Below are 19,606 nucleotides of genomic sequence, written 5' to 3' on the forward strand. Positions count from 1 at the left end.
TCTGTATATGCACAGGTATAGTACATGAGGTGATTGTGGAAGACCTGTTACAGTCTGTATATGCACAGGTATAGTACATGAGGTGATCGTGGAAGACCTGTTACAGTCTGTATATGTATAGGTATAGTACATGAGGTGATCGTGGAAGACCTGTTACAGTCTGTAAATGCACAGGTATAGTACATGAGGTGCTTGTGGAAGACCTGTTACAGTCTGTATATGCATAGCTATGGTACATGAGGTGATCGTGGAAGACCTGTTACAGTCTGTATATGCACAGGTATGGTACATGAGGTGATTGTGGAAGACCTGTTAAAAGTCTGTATATGCACAGGTATGGTACATGAGGTGATTGTGGAAGACTTGTTAAAAATCTGTTTATGCAGAGTACATGAGGTGATTGTGGAAGACCTGTTACAGTCTGTTTATGCACAGGTTTAGTACATGAGGTACTTTGTCTTTAATAGGCATTCAAATCTAACACATATTTGCATGTATTATTCTACAGGACGCTGCTACTTAAATATTTTCAAAAGGCAAATGAAAAAAATAATCCAGCTGCAACTAAGTTGCTAAATGCTAGAGGTTTATGTATGTGTGTATCATTTGTTATAATAATATATTTCCATCAATATGAACCGCTATCCCACAGTGCTTCAGTGTATTTTGCTACATTTCAGTTCTCTGACAAGCTGACAGAGTTTGGTCACACAGTGGCCAAGACATGCAGCGCCCTCTTCTTTACTCTGGTCAGCTCCTAGGGCAGGTAGGCTCGGTTTCCATGGTTTTAACTGGTCTCTGTTCTCTGTGCATAGATTCGTGGCTCTAAAAAAATGAAAATACAATGTACATTTATTTATGACTTAAAGTAACATGTTACCTGAGAAAGAAGTGCTTTATGTATGAACAAGAAGGGCAGTTTGTGGAGCGAACAACTCCCACTGTTATACAGTTATCACTTTGATACTTGGTTCATATTACAACCTTCATAAGAAGTTGTGCCTGGTGTAATTTTGTGACCAACGGCCATTTTAGAGTTATGTGCCCTTGAATATGTGATAGCTCTAGTTTGTTGTTGTTGTTTATGACTATATTGAACTTGAAATGATCCAAATTTGTAGAAAAACAATGGGAACATTCCCAATTGCAAGGGATGATTTTCCCCATTACAAAATAGAAATACAGTTGAACACCGCTGCCCCTTCTTTGTTTAACTAAATTTTTCAATCTTTAATCCGAAATCGCTTGTCCGAAATAATCGCTATTCCGGAGTAAAAAATACGGTCCCGATTTGGTATTTCACACCTATTTATCAATTCTTATTTCGAACTCGATCATGTCATAGTTTTTCACACCATACTGCGAAAACACTCGGGCATTGGCTTGAGATGACAATGGAGCACAATTAGCACCTGTTAAAGAATGACATTGAGCACATTAAGTGGTATTTAAACATGCTTTTTATAAACTGTGCTATATTCGGAATGCATTCATGTGCTGTCATTTTGTTTGGAATGTTTTATGTTGTTTTAATAAAGAAGTATAATAACAAATTATTTGTCATTTATTAAACAATAAATCAACATTTATTTTTGTATACGAGAGATCACTCAGACTGAATGTATCATATTGGTAACGTGTAACCAACATTGCAATCGTCACGACTTAATATTTCACGTCATCTATAATTTGCGAACGCTGTCATTTTCTGAAAATTGTTAATCCGAAATATCGCTAATCCGAAATAGTTTTTTGGGTCCCTACAATTTCGGAATAACGGTGTTCAACTGTAATCTTTTTTATTCTGTCAACAAGTTGATTTGGTGTTTGATTCAGCTGTTTGAAGGACTGGAAGCAGCTGCTTGACCAGTGTGTGGAGACACTTGACCTGTCAATGACCAGTGGGGACATGGTCATCCCCTCCATACAGATTGGCCTGCTAGGGACACTGTCCACTCTACTGCAGAGTGTCCGCACTGACCACTCCAAGAGTAAGTTCTTATCCACCAATGATAATACTCTCTGTCATTTCCACATGTCTATAAGTTTCAAGCATGTACAAGGATGTTGTACGAACCCTCAAATTGCCCTTGAAATTTATAATTAGAAGAAATGCACAAGCTTCAGCTTTCAATCGATAGCAACTGTCAAAATTTAAAAAGAAAGACATGTGGAGTCTTTACAAAGTTAAACATATGAACACAATAATTATGTTGCTACAGAAAATAAATAACCACATGTCAATTTGATAGTGGTTTGTTGATTAAGTCATTTGTCTGTTTGTGACAGAGATTGACATGAGAAGACTGCAGACAATCTTGGCCACAGTGTGTAAGATGTTACTCCAGACTACCAGGGAACTACCCTCTGTGCAGGAATTAAAGAAGTTACGGGAAGGACAGGATGGAGGGGCCGGCTCATTTGTAAACACAGATCACAGGATCAAGGTTGGTGCTTAATTTGGTTTATCAACACAGTGTTCATTTATGGTTAGACTTGCACAACAGTAGAATTTTCTGTTTAATGTCTTAATGATTAAAATAATTGAGAAATGTCTTTGTTATTATCCAGATTTTCACAAAGTGAAACCTAGTTATTAGAATGATGAAGGTCAATTTTCAGTGGGCGTTGTCAAAATTACCTTTGAGATTGAATTTTAGTTAGGTTTGACATATAGTGACCAAACTAGGAAGAGTTTAGGGAGATCTTTCATGGGATTGCGTTCCGGGCCCCGAGGATCAAGGTTGAGGTCACTGTTACAAAAAAGAGAAAAACAGTTGGTACTGAAGAGCTTTAGTTAGGGTTGACCAAACTTTTTACTTTAATTTTGCTAGAAAGGGACAATGTCTTCGTATGAAGCAAGTATTAGAATAGCAAACTCTCATTACAGTGTCATCCCTTGTATATAAAAGTGATATGTTATTGAAAATTGAGTTAGAATAATGACCATGTGAAACAGAACAATATAACTATTGTTCTTGCAGCATTTATATTCCCAAAACAATATTCAATATCTTTGTGTGTATATAGTTGCAGATGGTTGGTTGCTGCACAGTGGACCAACTACTCCACCAGATAGGTAGCTCGGACCTCTGGTTGCCATGTTTACAAGAACATATGGTGCTTCCTGCACTTCTCTCCTCTGCACACATGTACCTACAGGTAAACACAGCTAGAAACACATGTACCTACAGGTAAACACGGCTAGAAACACATGTACCTACAGGTAAACACGGCTAGAAACACATGTACCTACAGGTAAACACGGCTAGAAACACATGTACCTACAGGTAAACACGGCTTGAAACACATGTACCTACAGGTAAACATGGCTAGAAATACATGTACCTACAGGTAAACACGGCTAGAAACACATGTACCTACAGGTAAACATGGCTAGCTGAACTTGGTCACAATATTAGATGGGCATATTTTACCCCACCTCTCAACACTCTTCTTTAAAAAAATCTCCTTGTTATTTAACTGTAAGAGAACCATTTGAAAATTTGATGATAATCAGTCAGCCGTTCTTTGTGCAATTCCTGATAACATGTATTTGAAGAGACTGCTGTTTATGATTCACCTGTAGCTAAGATTTCATAGATATAAAGGAGATATAAAGGAGAAGGCATCTATTTAAAAAAACAAAAACAACATTTTTTAGTGGATGAAACAGTATGATGTGTAAGAAAAGTAACAAAATTATCTCAGTCTTATAGTCAAATGTCCATTGATCATTATTATACCCCCACAAACGAAGTTTGAGGGGGTATATAGGAGTGAGCTTGTCGGTCGGTCGGTCTGTCGGTTTTCATGGTTTCCAGACGATAACTCATGAAAGGCTAGACAGATTTGAAAATTTTTGGTACACAGGTGTAACATCAGAAGATACAGGTTAAGTTTGATATTGGGACTGGTGGGGCTAAGGTCAAGGTCACTGTTGCTAAACATAGAAAAACGTTTTCCGGACGATAACTCATGAAAGGCTTGACAGATTTGAAAAATTTTGGTACACAGGTGTAACATCAGAAGATACAGGTCAAGTTCGATATTGGGGCTGGTGGGGCCAAGGTCAAGGTCACTGTTACTAAAAATAGAAAAACGGTTTCCGGACGATAACTCATGAAAGGCTTGACAGATTTGAAATTTTTTTGGTACATAGGTGTAACATTAGAAGATACAGGTCAAGTTCGATATTGGGGCTTTTGGGGCCAAGGTCAAGGTCACTGTTACTAAAAAAAGAAAAACGGTTTCTGGACGATAACTCATGAAAGGCTAGACGGATTTGAACAATTTTTGGTACACAGGTGTAACATCAGAAGATACAGATCAAGTTCGATATTGGGGCTGGTGTGGTCAAGGTCACTGTTACTAAAAATAGAAAAACGGTTTCCGGACGATAACTCATGAAAGGCTTGACAAATTTGAACATTTTTTGGTACACAGGTGTAACATCAGAAGATACAGGTCAAGTTCGATATTGGGACTGGTGGGGCCAAGGTCAAGGTCACTGTTACTAAAAATAGAAAAACAGTTTCTGCTTCATAGCTTTAATTGGGCATGAGATATTGTGATGAAACTTGCTGTATAGGCAGCCTCTGTGAAGACAATGCTTGTGAGTGAAAATGGGGCCAGTGGAGTAAAGGTTTTTGTGCACTGTTACGAAAATAGAAAAACGGACAAGAAGATGCAGTGTGCAGTAACCTTGGAGTTATGGCCTCTTTTCAAAGGAATGGTTTGTCATTCCTGTGTCCAGGCGGCATTTGGGGGTATTCGTCACTCCTGTGACAGCTCTAGTTAATTTATTGTTTTCTTTATCCCACAGGGCCAGGAGAGTGTCCACTACATGCAGACTTTGTTTACACTGTTCATCACAATAGCCCAACATGACAAGGTATTTGTTCATGCTGTTTACCACCATAGCCCCGCATGGCAAGCTAACTGTCCACACTGTTTACCACCATAGCCCAGCATGGCAAGCTAACTGTCCACACTGTTTACCACCAAAGCCTAGTATGACGAGCTAACTGTCCATGCTGTTTACCACAATAGCCCAGCATGGCAAGCTAACTGTCCACGCTGTTTACCACCATAGCCCAGCATGGCAAGCTAACTGTCCACACTGTTTACCACCATAGCCTAGTATGACAAGCTAACTGTCCACTCTGTTTACCACCAAAGCCCAGCATGGCAAGCTAACTGTCCACACTGTTTACCACCATAGCCCAGTATGACAAGCTAACTGTCCACACTGTTTACCACCATAGCCGAGCATGGCAAGCTAACTGTCCACGCTGTTTACCACCATAGCCCAGTATGACAAGCTAACTGTCCACACTGTTTACCACCATAGCCCAGTATGACAAGCTAACTGTCCACACTGTTTACCACCATAGCCCAGTATGACAAGCTAACTGTCCACACTGTTTACCACCATAGCCCAGTATGACAAGCTAACTGTCCACACTGTTTACCACCATAGCCTAGTATGACGAGCTAACTGTCCATGCTGTTTACCACCATAGCCCAGCATGGCAAGCTAATTGTCCACACTGTTTACCACCATAGCCCAGCATGACAAGCTAACTGTCCACACTGTTTACCACCATAGCCCAGCATGGCAATTTAATTATCCTCACTGTTGTATACCATAGCTTGGCGTGGCAAGCTAACTGTTTACATTGTTTATCACAATAGGTCAACATAATAAGTTCATGATGGGCTTATCAGCATTGCAGACATGAAGCTATCAATGTGACTCCTGTTGCTGTGAACATGGGTAACAAGAAACTAGTTACTAGGCATCTCATGGGAAACATATTCAGGCTTATACCCAATGTCAAAATTCTTTAAAATCAGTTCTTAATTCTGACACTTTTCTTGGGTAATTTTCATGAACCATTGAACCATTTAAGTTTATTAATGTATCAATAGTTATAACTGACTAGAAAAAGGCTTGGCTGTCCCATACTTCACCAAAAGTTCATATCTAAATAAAAACTTTTTATCACTTCAGGGTGGTGAGGCTTTATCCCTGGCTGGGCTGACTGGTTACGTGTGCCTACCAATCTCCTACTGCTATCAGAATGGGGACACCAGTATACAGGGACCCACTCCGGTAAGTACAGTTTGTCAGTTATTCACTGCTATCAGAATCAGGACACCAGTATACAGGGACCCACTCCGGTAAGTACAGTTTGTCCGTTACCTACTACTATCAGGACACCAGTATACAGGGACCCACTCCGGTAAGTACAGTTTGTCCGTTACTCACTGCTTTCAGAATCTGAGCAACATTATACAGGGACCCACTCCGGTAAGTACAGTTTGTCCGTTACTCACTGCTATCAGAATCAGGACACCAGTATACCGGAACCCACTCTGGTAAGTACAGTTTGTCCGTTACTCACTGCTTTCAGAATCTGAGCAACATTATACAGGGACCCACTCCGGTAAGTTCAGTTTGTCCGTTACTCACTGCTTTCAGAATCAGGACACCAGTAAACCGGAACCCACTCCGGTAAGTACAGTTTGCCAGTTACCTACTGCTATCAGAATCAGGGCACCAGTATACAAGTACCCACTCCGGTACGTACAGTTTGTCCGTTACCTACTGCTATCAGAATCAGGACACCAGTATACAGGAACCCACTCCGGTAAGTACAGTTTGTCAGTTACCTACTGCTATCAGAATCAGACACCAGTATACAGGGACCCACTCCGGTAAGTACAGTTTGTCTGTTACCTACTGCTATCAAAATCAGACACCAGTATACAGGGACCCACTCCGGTAAGTACAGTTTGTCCGTTACTCACTGCTTTCAGAATCTGAGCAACAGTATGCAGGGACCCACTCCGGTAAGTACAGTTTGTCTGTTACCTACTGCTATCAGAATCAGGACACCAGTATACAGGGACCCACTCCGGTAAGTACAGTTTGTCCGTTCATCACTGCTATCAGAATCAGGACACCAGTATACAGGGACCCACTCCGGTAAGTACAGTTTGTCCGTTACTCACTACTATCAGAATTAGGGCAACAGTATACAGGGACCCACTCCGGTAAGTACAGTTTGTCCGTTACTCACTGCTATCAGAATCAGGACACCAGTATACAGGGACCCACTCCGGTAAGTACAGTTTGTCCGTTACTCACTGCTATCAGAATCAGGACAACAGTATACAGGGACCCACTCTGGAAAGTACAGTTTGTCCGTTACTCACTGCTATCAGAATCAGGACACCAGTATACAGGGACCCACTCTGGAAAGTACAGTTTGTCTGTTACTCACTACTATCAGAATCAGGGCAACAGTATACAGGGACCCACTCTGGAAAGTACAGTTTGTCCGTTACTCACTGCTATCAGAATCTGGTCAACAGTATACAGGGACCCACTCCGGTAAGTACAGTTTGTCCGTTACTCACTGCTATCAGAATCTGGGCAACAGTATACAGGGACCCACTCCGGTAAGTACAATTTGTCCGTTGCTCACTGCTATCAGAATCAGGACACCAGTATACAGGGACCCACTTCGGTAAGTTTAGTTTGTCCGTTACTCACTGCTATCAGAATCAGGGCAACAGTATACAGGGACCCACTCTGGAAAGTACAGTTTGTCTGTTACTCACTGCTATCAGAATCAGGGCAACAGTATACAGGGACCCATCAGGAAAGTACAGTTTGTCCGTTACTCACTGCTATCAGAATCAGGACACCAGTATACAGGGACCCACTCTGGAAAGTACAGTTTGTCTGTTACTCACTGCTATCAGAATCAGGGCAACAGTATACAGGGACCCACTCCGGTAAGTATAGTTTGTCCGTTACTTACTGCTATCAGAATCAGGGCAACAGTATACAGGGACCCACTCTGGAAAGTACAGTTTGTCCGTTTCTCACTGCTATCAGAATCAGGACACCAGTATACAGGGACCCACTCCATTAAGTACAGTTGGTCCGTTACTCACTGCTATCAGAATCAGGACACCAGTATACAGGGACCCACTCCGGTAAGTACAGTTTGTCCGTTACTCACTGCTATTAGAATCAGGGCAACAGTATACAGGGACCCACTCTGGAAAGTACAGTTTGTCCGTTACTCACTGCTATCAGAATCAGACACCAGTATACAGGGACCCACTCCGGTAAGTACAGTTTGTCCGTTACTCACTGCTTTCAGAATCTGAGCAACAGTATGCAGGGACCCACTCCGGTAAGTACAGTTTGTCTGTTACCTACTGCTATCAGAATCAGGACACCAGTATACAGGGACCCACTCCGGTAAGTACAGTTTGTCCGTTACTCACTGCTATCAGAATCAGGACACCAGTATACAGGGACCCACTCCGGTAAGTACAGTTTGTCCGTTACTCACTTCTATCAGAATCAGGGCAACAGTATACAGGGACCCACTCCGGTAAGTACAGTTTGTCCGTTACTCACTGCTATCAGAATCAGGACACCAGTATACAGGGACCCACTCCGGTAAGTACAGTTTGTCCGTTACTCACTGCTATCAGAATCAGGACACCAGTATACAGGGACCCACTCCGGTAAGTACAGTTTGTCCGTTACTCACTGCTATCAGAATCAGGACAACAGTATACAGGGACCCACTCTGGAAAGTACAGTTTGTCCGTTACTCACTGCTATCAGAATCAGGACACCAGTATACAGGGACCCACTCTGGAAAGTACAGTTTGTCCGTTACTCACTACTATCAGAATCAGGGCAACAGTATACAGGGACCCACTCTGGAAAGTACAGTTTGTCCGTTACTCACTGCTATCAGAATCTGGTCAACAGTATACAGGGACCCACTCCGGTAAGTACAGTTTGTCCGTTACTCACTGCTATCAGAATCTGGGCAACAGTATACAGGGACCCACTCCGGTAAGTACAGTTTGTCCGTTGCTCACTGCTATCAGAATCAGGACACCAGTATACAGGGACCCACTTCGGTAAGTATAGTTTGTCCGTTACTCACTGCTATCAGAATCAGGGCAACAGTATACAGGGACCCACTCTGGAAAGTACAGTTTGTCTGTTACTCACTGCTATCAGAATCAGGGCAACAGTATACAGGGACCCATCAGGAAAATACAGTTTGTCCGTTACTCACTGCTATCAGAATCAGGACACCAGTATACAGGGACCCACTCTGGAAAGTACAGTTTGTCTGTTACTCACTGCTATCAGAATCAGGGCAACAGTATACAGGGACCCACTCCGGTAAGTATAGTTTGTCCGTTACTTACTGCTATCAGAATCAGGGCAACAGTATACAGGGACCCACTCTGGAAAGTACAGTTTGTCCGTTACTCACTGCTATCAGAATCAGGACACCAGTATACAGGGACCCACTCCATTAAGTACAGTTGGTCCGTTACTCACTGCTATCAGAATCAGGACACCAGTATACAGGGACCCACTCCGGTAAGTACAGTTTGTCCGTTACTCACTGCTATCAGAATCAGGGCAACAGTATACAGGGACCCACTCTGGAAAGTACAGTTTGTCCGTTACTCACTGCTATCAGAATCAGACACCAGTATACAGGGACCCACTCCGGTAAGTACAGTTTGTCTGTTACTCACTGCTATCAGAATCAGGACACCAGTATACAGGGACCCACTCTGGAAAGTACAGTTTGTCCGTTACTCACTACTATCAGAATCAGGGCAACAGTATACAGGGACCCATCAGGAAAGTACAGTTTGTCTGTTACTCACTGCTATCAGAATCAGGACACCAGTATACAGGGACCCACTTTGGAAAGTACAGTTTGTCCGTTACTCACTACTATCAGAATCAGGGCAACAGTATACAGGGACCCACTCTGGAAAGTACAGTTTGTCCGTTACTCACTACTATCAGAATCAGGGCAACAGTATACAGGGACCCATCAGGAAAGTACAGTTTGTCCGTTACTCACTGCTATCAGAATCAGGGCAACAGTATACAGGGACCCACTCTGGAAAGTACAGTTTGTCCGTTACTCACTACTATCAGAATCAGGGCAACAGTATACAGGGACCCACTCTGGAAAGTACTCACTTGTTGAGAAGACCATAAGATGTAGCTAATACTCAAATTAAAATAAGTAAAATTGTTTTTGAGTGTGTATATACAGTGTGTAATACACATACTATAATCCAAAGAGTGTTTGAATTGTAGCGGCCGCTACAGTATCGCCAAAGAGAAAGAACTATCACGTGATCTCGTCACATGATCCAAATTTATCTCGTTTCCAGCAAGAATAAAATCTCGTGGCCATGATAACGGTGACATGCAAATGTATCCGAATGCCTTAGAAACGGCATCATGTAGCCAAGTAGAACTATTTCTTAGCAAATAATTTGAATTACATTTATGCAAACATAATTGCTATTATTTTATATTAATTAACTACCTATTCAATTAAACCGTTGGATTGACATGTTATTAAGTATAATGCCATTTCTTTATGATAAGGTCTACCATTTCAGAACAAGCAGGCCCGTCAGACTCCACAGCCGGTCACATGGCTTGGGGTGTACTGTCAGTGTGTGGACCTGTATACCACACTTCTCACCTCTCTCAAGTTCACCTTCCTCGAGGACGCCTTCAACTTTGTTGGCAGCCACCAGGACAGAATGCAACAGGTGAACTAGACAAAAGAAAACTTTGTAGCTTTTATGGCATCCACAGTGGTTGGTCAATGTCAGTTTGTTGGGATTGTATTGTAACAGCATTATTAGCCATCTACAGTGGTTGGTCAATGTCAGTTTGTTGGAATTGTATTGTAGCAGTGTTATTAACCATCTACAGTGGTTGCACAAAGTCAGTTTGTTGGCACGGTAATGTAGAAGTGATTGGTCATTGTCAATTTCTTTCTTTGGTGATGTAGATGCCTTATGAGTGGTCTTCAGTGATTGGTCCTTTTCAATTTGTTGGCGAAAATACATTACATGATCTCCTCAATGACCAATGTGACTAATTTCTTTCCCCAATGCCTGAGGGATATGAGGGAGTTAAGCGTTGGTGTGTATTGATAGGGCAGCGTTTATGTTTTCACCTCTACCGTTCCCTAGTACATGTGGTATATCAGGTAGTTAAGCGTTGTGTATTGATAATTTCACCTCTCCCTTTCCCAAGTGCCTGTGGTATATCAGGTAGTTAAGCGTTGTGTATTGATAATTTCACCTCTCCCTTTCCCAAGTGCCTGTGGTATATCAGGTAGTTAAGCGTTGTGTATTGATAATTTCACCTCTCCCTTTCCCCAATGCCTGTGGCATATCAGGTAGTTAAGCGTTGTGTATTGATAATTTCACTTATCCCTTTCATCAATGCCTGTGGTATATCAGGTAGTTAAGCGTTGTGTATTGATAATTTCACCTCTCCCTTTCCCAAGTGCCTGTGGTATATCAGGTAGTTAAGCGTTGTGTATTGATAATTTCACCTCTCCCTTTCCCCAATGCCTGTGGCATATCAGGTAGTTAAGCGTTGTGTATTGATAATTTCACTTATCCCTTTCATCAGTGCCTGTGGTATATCAGGTAGTTAAGCCTTGTGTATTGATAATTTCACCTCTCCCTTTCCCCAGTGCCTGTGGTATATCAGGTAGTTAAGCGTTGTGTATTGATAATTTCACCTCTCCCTTTCCCCAGTGCCTGTGGTATATCAGGTAGTTAAGCGTTGTGTATTGATAATTTCACTTATCCCTTTCCCCAGTGCCTGTGGTATATCAGGTAGTTAAGCGTTGGTGTGTATTGATAATTTCACCTCTCCCTTTCCTCAATGCCTGTGGTAGATCAGGTAGTAAAGCAATGTGTATTGATAATTTCACCTCTCCCTTCCCCAGTGCCTGTGGTATATCAGGTAGTTAAGCGTTGTGTATTGATAATTTCACTTATCCCTTCCCCAGTGCCTGTGGTATATCAGGTAGTTAAGCGTTGTGTATTGATAATTTCACCTCTCCCTTTCCCCAGTGCCTGTGGTATATCAGGTAGTTAAGCGTTGGTGTGTATTGATAATTTCACCTCTCCCTTTCCCCAGTGCCTGTGGTATATCAGGTAGTTAAGCGTTGTGTATTGATAATTTCACCTCTCCCTTTCCCAAGTGCCTGTGGTATATCAGGTAGTTAAGCGTTGTGTATTGATAATTTCACCTCTCCCTTTCCCCAGTGCCTGTGGTATATCAGGTAGTTAAGCGTTTTGTATTGATAATTTCACCTCTCCCTTTCCCCAGTACCTGTGGTATATCAGGTAGTTAAGCGTTGTGTATTGATAATTTCACCTCTCCCTTCCCCAGTGCCTGTGGTATATCAGGTAGTTAAGCGTTGTGTATTGATAATTTCACCTCTCCCTTTCCCCAGTGCCTGTGGTATATCAGGTAGTTAAGCGTTGGTGTGTATTGATAATTTCACCTCTCCCTTTCCCCAGTGCCTGTGGTATATCAGGTAGTTAAGCGTTGGTGTGTATTGATAATTTCACCTCTCCCTTTCCCCAGTGCCTGTGGTATATCAGGTAGTTAAGCGTTGTGTATTGATAATTTCACCTCTCCCTTTCCCCAGTGCCTGTGGTATATCAGGTAGTTAAGCGTTGTGTATTGATAATTTCACCTCTCCCTTTCCCAAGTGCCTGTGGTATATCAGGTAGTTAAGCGTTGTGTATTGATAATTTCACCTCTCCCTTTCCCCAGTGCCTGTGGTATATCAGGTAGTTAAGCGTTGTGTATTGATAATTTCACCTCTCCCTTTCCCCAGTGCCTGTGGTATATCAGGTAGTTAAGCGTTGTGTATTGATAATTTCACCTCTCCCTTTCCCCAGTGCCTGTGGTATATCAGGTAGTTCAGCGTTGTGTATTGATAATTTCACCTCTCCCTTTTCCCAGTGCCTGTGGTATATCAGGTAGTTAAGCATTGTGTATTGATAATTTCACCTCTCCCTTTCCCCAGTGCCTGTGGTATATCAGGTAGTTAAGCGTTGTGTATTGATAATTTCACCTCTCCCTTTCCCCAGTGCCTGTGGTATATCAGGTAGTTAAGCGTTGTGTATTGATAATTTCACCTCTCCCTTTCCCCAGTGCCTGTGGTATATCAGGTAGTTAAGCGTTGTGTATTGATAATTTCACCTCTCCCTTTCCCCAGTGCCTGTGGTATATCAGGTAGTTAAGCGTTGTGTATTGATAATTTCACCTCTCCCTTTCCCCAGTGCCTGTGGTATATCAGGTAGTTAAGCGTTGTGTATTGATAATTTCACCTCTCCCTTTCCCAAGTGCCTGTGGTATATCAGGTAGTTAAGCGTTGTGTATTGATAATTTCACCTCTCCCTTTCCCCAGTGCCTGTGGTATATCAGGTAGTTAAGCGTTGTGTATTGATAATTTCACCTCTCCCTTTCCCCAGTGCCTGGAGTGTAGTAGATTCAACCTGAAGCCCGAGATATTTGAGGAAGTGGAGCGCACATGTGTGTTTGTGGGGCAGCTAGCCAACTACAGCCGCGAGTGGAGACTTCACCTGCCGGAACCCCTCAATAAAATACTGGTCTGTATTTTGTGTATGTAACTCTAATATCAGCTTTTCAATTTGCGTTTAACATGCAGTTAAGTATGTTAAAATTCATTAATCAAATAAATTGTTACCATGAAAAAAGTGCAGTAAATATTCCAGAGGAACTATTGAGTTTTAAAAGTTTTCTTTGATGTTATGACAATATTTCATGTGGTGGGTTGAAGTTTTTTCAGCCTTCATATATATGTATGTATGTATAAATAATTTGAAGTATGATGTTTAATGGTCCTTGTTATTTTAAACAATTCAGGCTTACACATTGACCATTATAACTTTCAAATTGTTTTTAACAGTTGCAAATTTGAATGTTACAATAGTTATTCTAATATTATTGTATTGACTGTGAATATTTATTGTTTCCAGACCAGTATGCTATTCATGTGCCAGACATTTGTGTCGTACCTCGTCAGGCCAAGATATCTACAATATATACTTGAGGTAAGAAATCTGTGACCAGATAAACTACCAGACATGTAAAAAGAATAGGATGTGCTGAGAACGGAACTTCATTTTCATTCAATTTCAATAAATAGAAGGTAGTTGGTATATTTATTTTCTCAGTTTTTTTTTTTTTTTTTTTTGGTTTTATTCCTTTTTCAAGACAAACTAATTAAGTATTTATTTCTTTTAAAGCAGCAGGGAGGGGAGAAGCAGCCGGGGTCCCGTGGTGGGGAACGGTTTCCCGTGGCTACTTTGCACACACAGGCGTCCATGGAAGACGTGGATAACCCCAGCACACAGTACACTCAAGTCCAACACAGGTGAGGGGTCATAGTACACTCAAGTCCAACACAGGTGAGGGGTCACAGTACACCCACGTCCTACAAAGGTCAGGGGGTCACAGTACACTCACGTCCAACACAGGTGAGAGATCACAGTACACTCACGTCCAACACAGGTGAGGGATCACAGTACACCCATGTCCAACAAAGGTCAGGGGGTCACAGTACACCCACATCCAACAAAGGTCAGGGGATCACAGTACACCCATGTCCAACAAAGGTCAGGGGGTCACAGTACACTCACGTCCAACACAGGTGAGGGGTTATAGTACACTCAAGTCCAACGTAGGTGAGAGGTCACAGTACACCCACGTCCAACACAGGTCAGGGGATCACAGTACACTCACGTCCATTACAGGTGAGGGGTCACAGTACACTCAAGTACAACACAGATGAGGGGTTATAATAAACTCAAGTTTAACACAGGTCAGGGGTCACAGTACACTGGCGTCCATAACAGGTTAAGGGTCACAGTACACTCACATCCGTCACAGGTCAGGGGTCACAGTACACCCAAGACCAACACAGGTGAGGGGTTACAGTATACTCGTCGAACACAGGTGAGGGTTCACAGTACACTCGTCCAACACAGGTGAGGGCTCACAGTGCACCCACATCCAACACAATTGAGGGGTCACAGAACACTTTCATTCAACACAGGTGATGTTATCATTTGGTAGTTTCATGAGGTTTTGACAGATGAAGGGTGGCTTTAAGTCTGTTGTAAATCTGATCTTCTTCTAGGCACGCCATGGGTAAGAATATCTGACCAATTGAATGGTTCCTTTTTATGATGGTATCCAGATGGAGTTGTTTATCACACTATTGACTGTCAGATTTCTTTCTTTAGTAAGCAGTGTATGCTCCTTATCAAACATGCTTATTACTGCAATAACTTGCTTTTTATGGTGTTAAACTCACATGTGAATTGATAAAATGGAAAGAAAAAGCCCTGCACTGCGATAGATTTGAAGTACTGCATTATCATAGGTAAAATTCTGTCTATTTGCAGCCTGTTGAAGGTGATCGGTGAAAGCCTGGTGGCTCTACGCAGATTTACTCCCGACCTGGTGCAGATACTGGTCGATCAGGTATGCTTCCTCTATATACTTGCTGGAATATCTATCTACATCTCAAGTGATTAATTATGTGACTTTGGATTCAATTCAGTTCTTTTATGGGATAATTATAATTTTCTATGAAATATGTTCACGCCATAGGTTGTTTTCTCCTATATACATTTTAGGAATAGCACCCACCTTCAATATACCATTTTAATCATATAGTGTTGATGCCACAGGCATTGTTAATTGTTTATATCAATAAATCCGACCTACAAATAAGGTAGCTTCATTAACCTTCATGTTGATATTTTATTCCTGGTGGCCCGAAGTCATCTTGGTATCATTTGAAAGGGTTTTGATTGAAGATTACTAATATGTAAAATAATCGACCAAAAATATATTACAGATATAATTATTGCTGTATTTTTATTTGATACTTTTTTCTTCTTGACAAATTTGATTCTAATGTTTTAATGGTAGAAAGAAACTTCATAAATAAAGATTTTATATTTTTATTAGCTACATTTAAAAAAGAAATCCGGTTATATTGGCGAAGACCGGGCTGGAAGGAGGCCGGGAGGGTGTCATTAATAATTTCACATTTCTTTTTTTCTCTCTCTCTCAAAGATGCACAGTTTTTATTCGATCTTCATGAAACTTGGTTAGAATAATTGATATCTTGTTTAACGAAAACATGTTTGTTTCTCCAGAACATGGATGTTGGGGAATTCTCTCCTCTAGTCGAAATTGGATTCAGCACACCTCCAGTCGACCATGACGCTCCACCCACCTTTGGAACTCTGTTGTCATGCATCACCATAGCAATTAAAATGCTGTCAAAGGTAGGTAAATTCTGTTGATCATAAATAGCCTAAGCTATTCACATCTAGCTTGGAAAGGCAAATGTTTAATTGTTTACTGAAACAAGTATTCATTAACAATTTTCTGAGGTACTCAAGTAAACTTTTGTCAAACATACATGATAGGATTAAAATGATAATAAAGATGTCATCCAAGGGTAGGTTTGGTCAAGGAGTAGAGATGGTCATATCTTATCAGAGGTAGTGTGTTTTAGCTAGACCATTCATACTGCCCCAATCCTTTCATAGAGACACCGGTTGTGGTTTTCCAGCAGAGGAATGGACTTGAGAGCTGAAAATTGTCTTCACAATAAAGCTATAATAATGTAGTATAAATGATCATGTGTATATTTTACTTTGAATGTGCAATGAATTTCAGCTGGATGGAGGAAGATCACCACAAAGGTCAGACCAGGCATCTGCCTCATCATCAACAGCAGTAGCAGCCCAGCAAATTTCAAAGTGAGTGACTAGAACATGTATAAAAAGCATATATTTGAAGGCATTGTTTACTTCAATTTTGATGGGCTTTATGTATATGCTAGAGACTTTTCAAGCAAGAGAAAGGCTAAGGGTTTGGTGTAAAAATCTCTTTTCCTTAGGTTTCAAATCTTTAACACACCTTGTTGTGCTATCTGACGTAATGTGCTTTGTCTTGATGTATTATCTCTTTCCCCATGTTTTCAGGTCACTGGTGATGTTTGTCCTAGAGAACACCCTCTATCTGACATATTGTGCTTTGTCTTGATGTATTATCTCATCCCCCATATTTTCAGGTCACTGGTGATGTTTGTCCTAGAGAATGCTCTATATCTGACGTAATGTGCTTTGTCTTGATGTATTATCTCTTTCCCCATGTTTTCAGGTCACTGGTGATGTTTGTCCTAGAGAACGCCTTCTATCTGACTTAATGTGCTTTGTCTTGATGAATTATCTCTTTCCCCATGTTTTCAGGTCACTGGTGATGTTTGTCCTAGAGAATGCTCTATATCTGACGTAATGTGCTTTGTCTTGATGAATTATCTCTTTCCCCATGTTTTCAGGTCACTGATGATGTTTGTCCTAGAGAACGCCCTCTATCTGACTTAATGTGCTTTGTCTTGATGTATTATCTCTTTCCCCATGTTTTCAGGTCACTGGTGATGTTTGTCCTAGAGAACGCCCTCTATCTGACTTAATGTGCTTTGTCTTGATGTATTATCTCTTTCCCCATGTTTTCAGGTCACTGGTGATGTTTGTCCTAGAGAACGCCCTCTATCTGACTTAATGTGCTTTGTCTTGATGTATTATCTCTTTCCCCATGTTTTCAGGTCACTGGTGATGTTTGTCCTAGAGAACGCCCTCTATCTGACTTAATGTGCTTTGTCTTGATGTATTATCTCTTTCCCCATGTTTTCAGGTCACTGGTGATGTTTGTCCTAGAGAACGCCTTCTATCTGACTTAATGTGCTTTGTCTTGATGTATTATCTCTTTCCCCATGTTTTCAGGTCACTGGTGATGTTTGTCCTAGAGAGTGTTCTCTATCTGATGTAATGTGCTTTGTCTTGATGTATTATCTCATATCTTCCCCCATGTTTTCAGGTCACTGGTGATGTTTGTCCTAGAGAACGCCCTCTATCTGACCATGTCACAAGGCATGTGGTATCTCAAAGATCCACGAGTACACCAGCGAGATAAACAACTGCTGAAACGAGAACTCGGCACAGAAATGGTATTTTAGCACAATATTTATTTCAAATGTAGGTCTGTACCTACAAGACTGGAACTTGCTATTCGTAATAAAAACCCCCGGATAATATCTTGAGGGAAACAGGCAAAGATAAATAAGTTCCTTGCATTATGTGGCAATATTTTGAGGATGATCAAGTAAATAATGGCATCTGACACATCGTTTTATGTAGTGTGAATATTGATAATTGTCTTTCTATTTAAATTCTTAATAATATATGTATGTACAAACAATTCATGTACAGAATAAAAAGTTAAGTGTTCAATATATGTGATGACATGACCTGTACAGCCATGTTGCTCTTTCTATGATTGCAGAACTCCATCTTGTCGGGCATACAGCGGTACATCCGTCGTGGGGGTCCTCAGTCCCCAGCAGGGGGGAGCCAGCCCAGCCCTCGGGGACAGTCACCAGGGGGTCCCACACTCAGTCGCTCCGTCTCACAGACCTTCCTCACATCACATGACCATGCTGTGTTTAGACTGGTTCAGGAATTCTCCAAGCAAGTCCTCAGATGATTGGTTAATCTAGAAGACTACAGTAGTGAATTATCTGTGCAAACTGGTTCAATGATCTATTAGAACTAAAAAAATGTGAATTTTGGTTGAACTTTATAGGATATGGGCAGAAGGAACTAGTGATTTATTAGTTTGTCACCCCTCACACTGACTTGTGTTTAGATATATTTTAATGTTTTTTTGTCATTTGCTTGTATAAAGACATTCATTGGGACATATATTTATGACCATTAAATAGTGAACAAATATCTTGATGAAATACATTTATATTGTGGCAATTAAATGTACATGTATATTGTTCTGATTGAATAAAGAAGGAAGAACAGTGTCTAAATTAGTTCAGGATTTTGATACAGAAAATCTCAATCTTGTCCAGCTAGCACAGTGGTTAGCAGACTCGCTTCTCACTAAAGCGACATGGGTTCTATTCCCGGCCTGGGCGCATGCCATAATAGAAAGTTGTCACCAGGTACTGAAGGTTTCCCCAACAAGACAAAAAAAATCTAGCGCGACAACTTGCTACAAGTAATTCACGTTAAAATATATTGCATTTTTTGCCCGCACAAGTTGGATTTTTCCACCCACCCTGCATACATGTGAAACATACTTATATTACTACTGATCAGCGACCATTACGTCATCATCCATTGCAAATTAAAATACAAAGTAACATCTAAAGGGTCCTACTTCACAAGATGGTGAATTGCCGTACATAATTTATCTTTTATTAGAAGTATTAAGAGATGAAATAACATAAGATTGACTGAATATTTCCTTTGGATTTGATCACAGTGTAATTATTGGTGTGCCAGAAGTTGTGATCAAAGCCTTGCAAAATCCTTTTTACTATACTGAAAGTACTATAATTTATGTAGGTATATTTTATCATGGGATGGTTGTTCCTTGCCAACTTATAATAAATCTGATCTTATAATCATATGTACATATATCTTATCTTACCGTATATGTAACATTACAGTGCACAGCCTCATAGTTGATGCACAGTGCATCTCGCTAATATGAAACCATGGGACAGCCCATGGTCAATTTAAACAAAACCTTTGGCAAAGGCAGTATTCACGACGTTAAAATGGAGAT

The 19,606-nt window shown here is 41.0% G+C and overlaps 1 protein-coding gene across 1 annotated transcript in view; it reads left to right on the forward strand.

Moving 5' to 3' along the window:
• The window catches only part of LOC128224248 (nucleoporin NUP188-like), a 61,045-nt gene extending 42,209 nt beyond the window's left edge, over positions 1 to 18,836 (forward strand). Inside the window, 15 exon segments of the mRNA XM_052934048.1 lie at positions 681 to 766; positions 1,837 to 1,991; positions 2,290 to 2,447; positions 3,031 to 3,162; positions 4,826 to 4,894; positions 6,017 to 6,118; positions 10,492 to 10,647; positions 13,390 to 13,527; positions 13,918 to 13,992; positions 14,188 to 14,315; positions 15,349 to 15,427; positions 16,111 to 16,242; positions 16,640 to 16,722; positions 17,843 to 17,972; positions 18,308 to 18,836. Coding sequence (XP_052790008.1) covers positions 681 to 766; positions 1,837 to 1,991; positions 2,290 to 2,447; positions 3,031 to 3,162; positions 4,826 to 4,894; positions 6,017 to 6,118; positions 10,492 to 10,647; positions 13,390 to 13,527; positions 13,918 to 13,992; positions 14,188 to 14,315; positions 15,349 to 15,427; positions 16,111 to 16,242; positions 16,640 to 16,722; positions 17,843 to 17,972; positions 18,308 to 18,508 — 1,824 coding nt within the window. The 3' untranslated portion in view covers positions 18,509 to 18,836.
• The last annotated feature ends 770 nt before the right edge of the window (positions 18,837 to 19,606 follow it).

Source organism: Mya arenaria, chromosome 17, assembly GCF_026914265.1.
Source record: "Mya arenaria isolate MELC-2E11 chromosome 17, ASM2691426v1".
Taxonomy (NCBI): Eukaryota; Metazoa; Mollusca; class Bivalvia; order Myida; family Myidae; genus Mya; species Mya arenaria.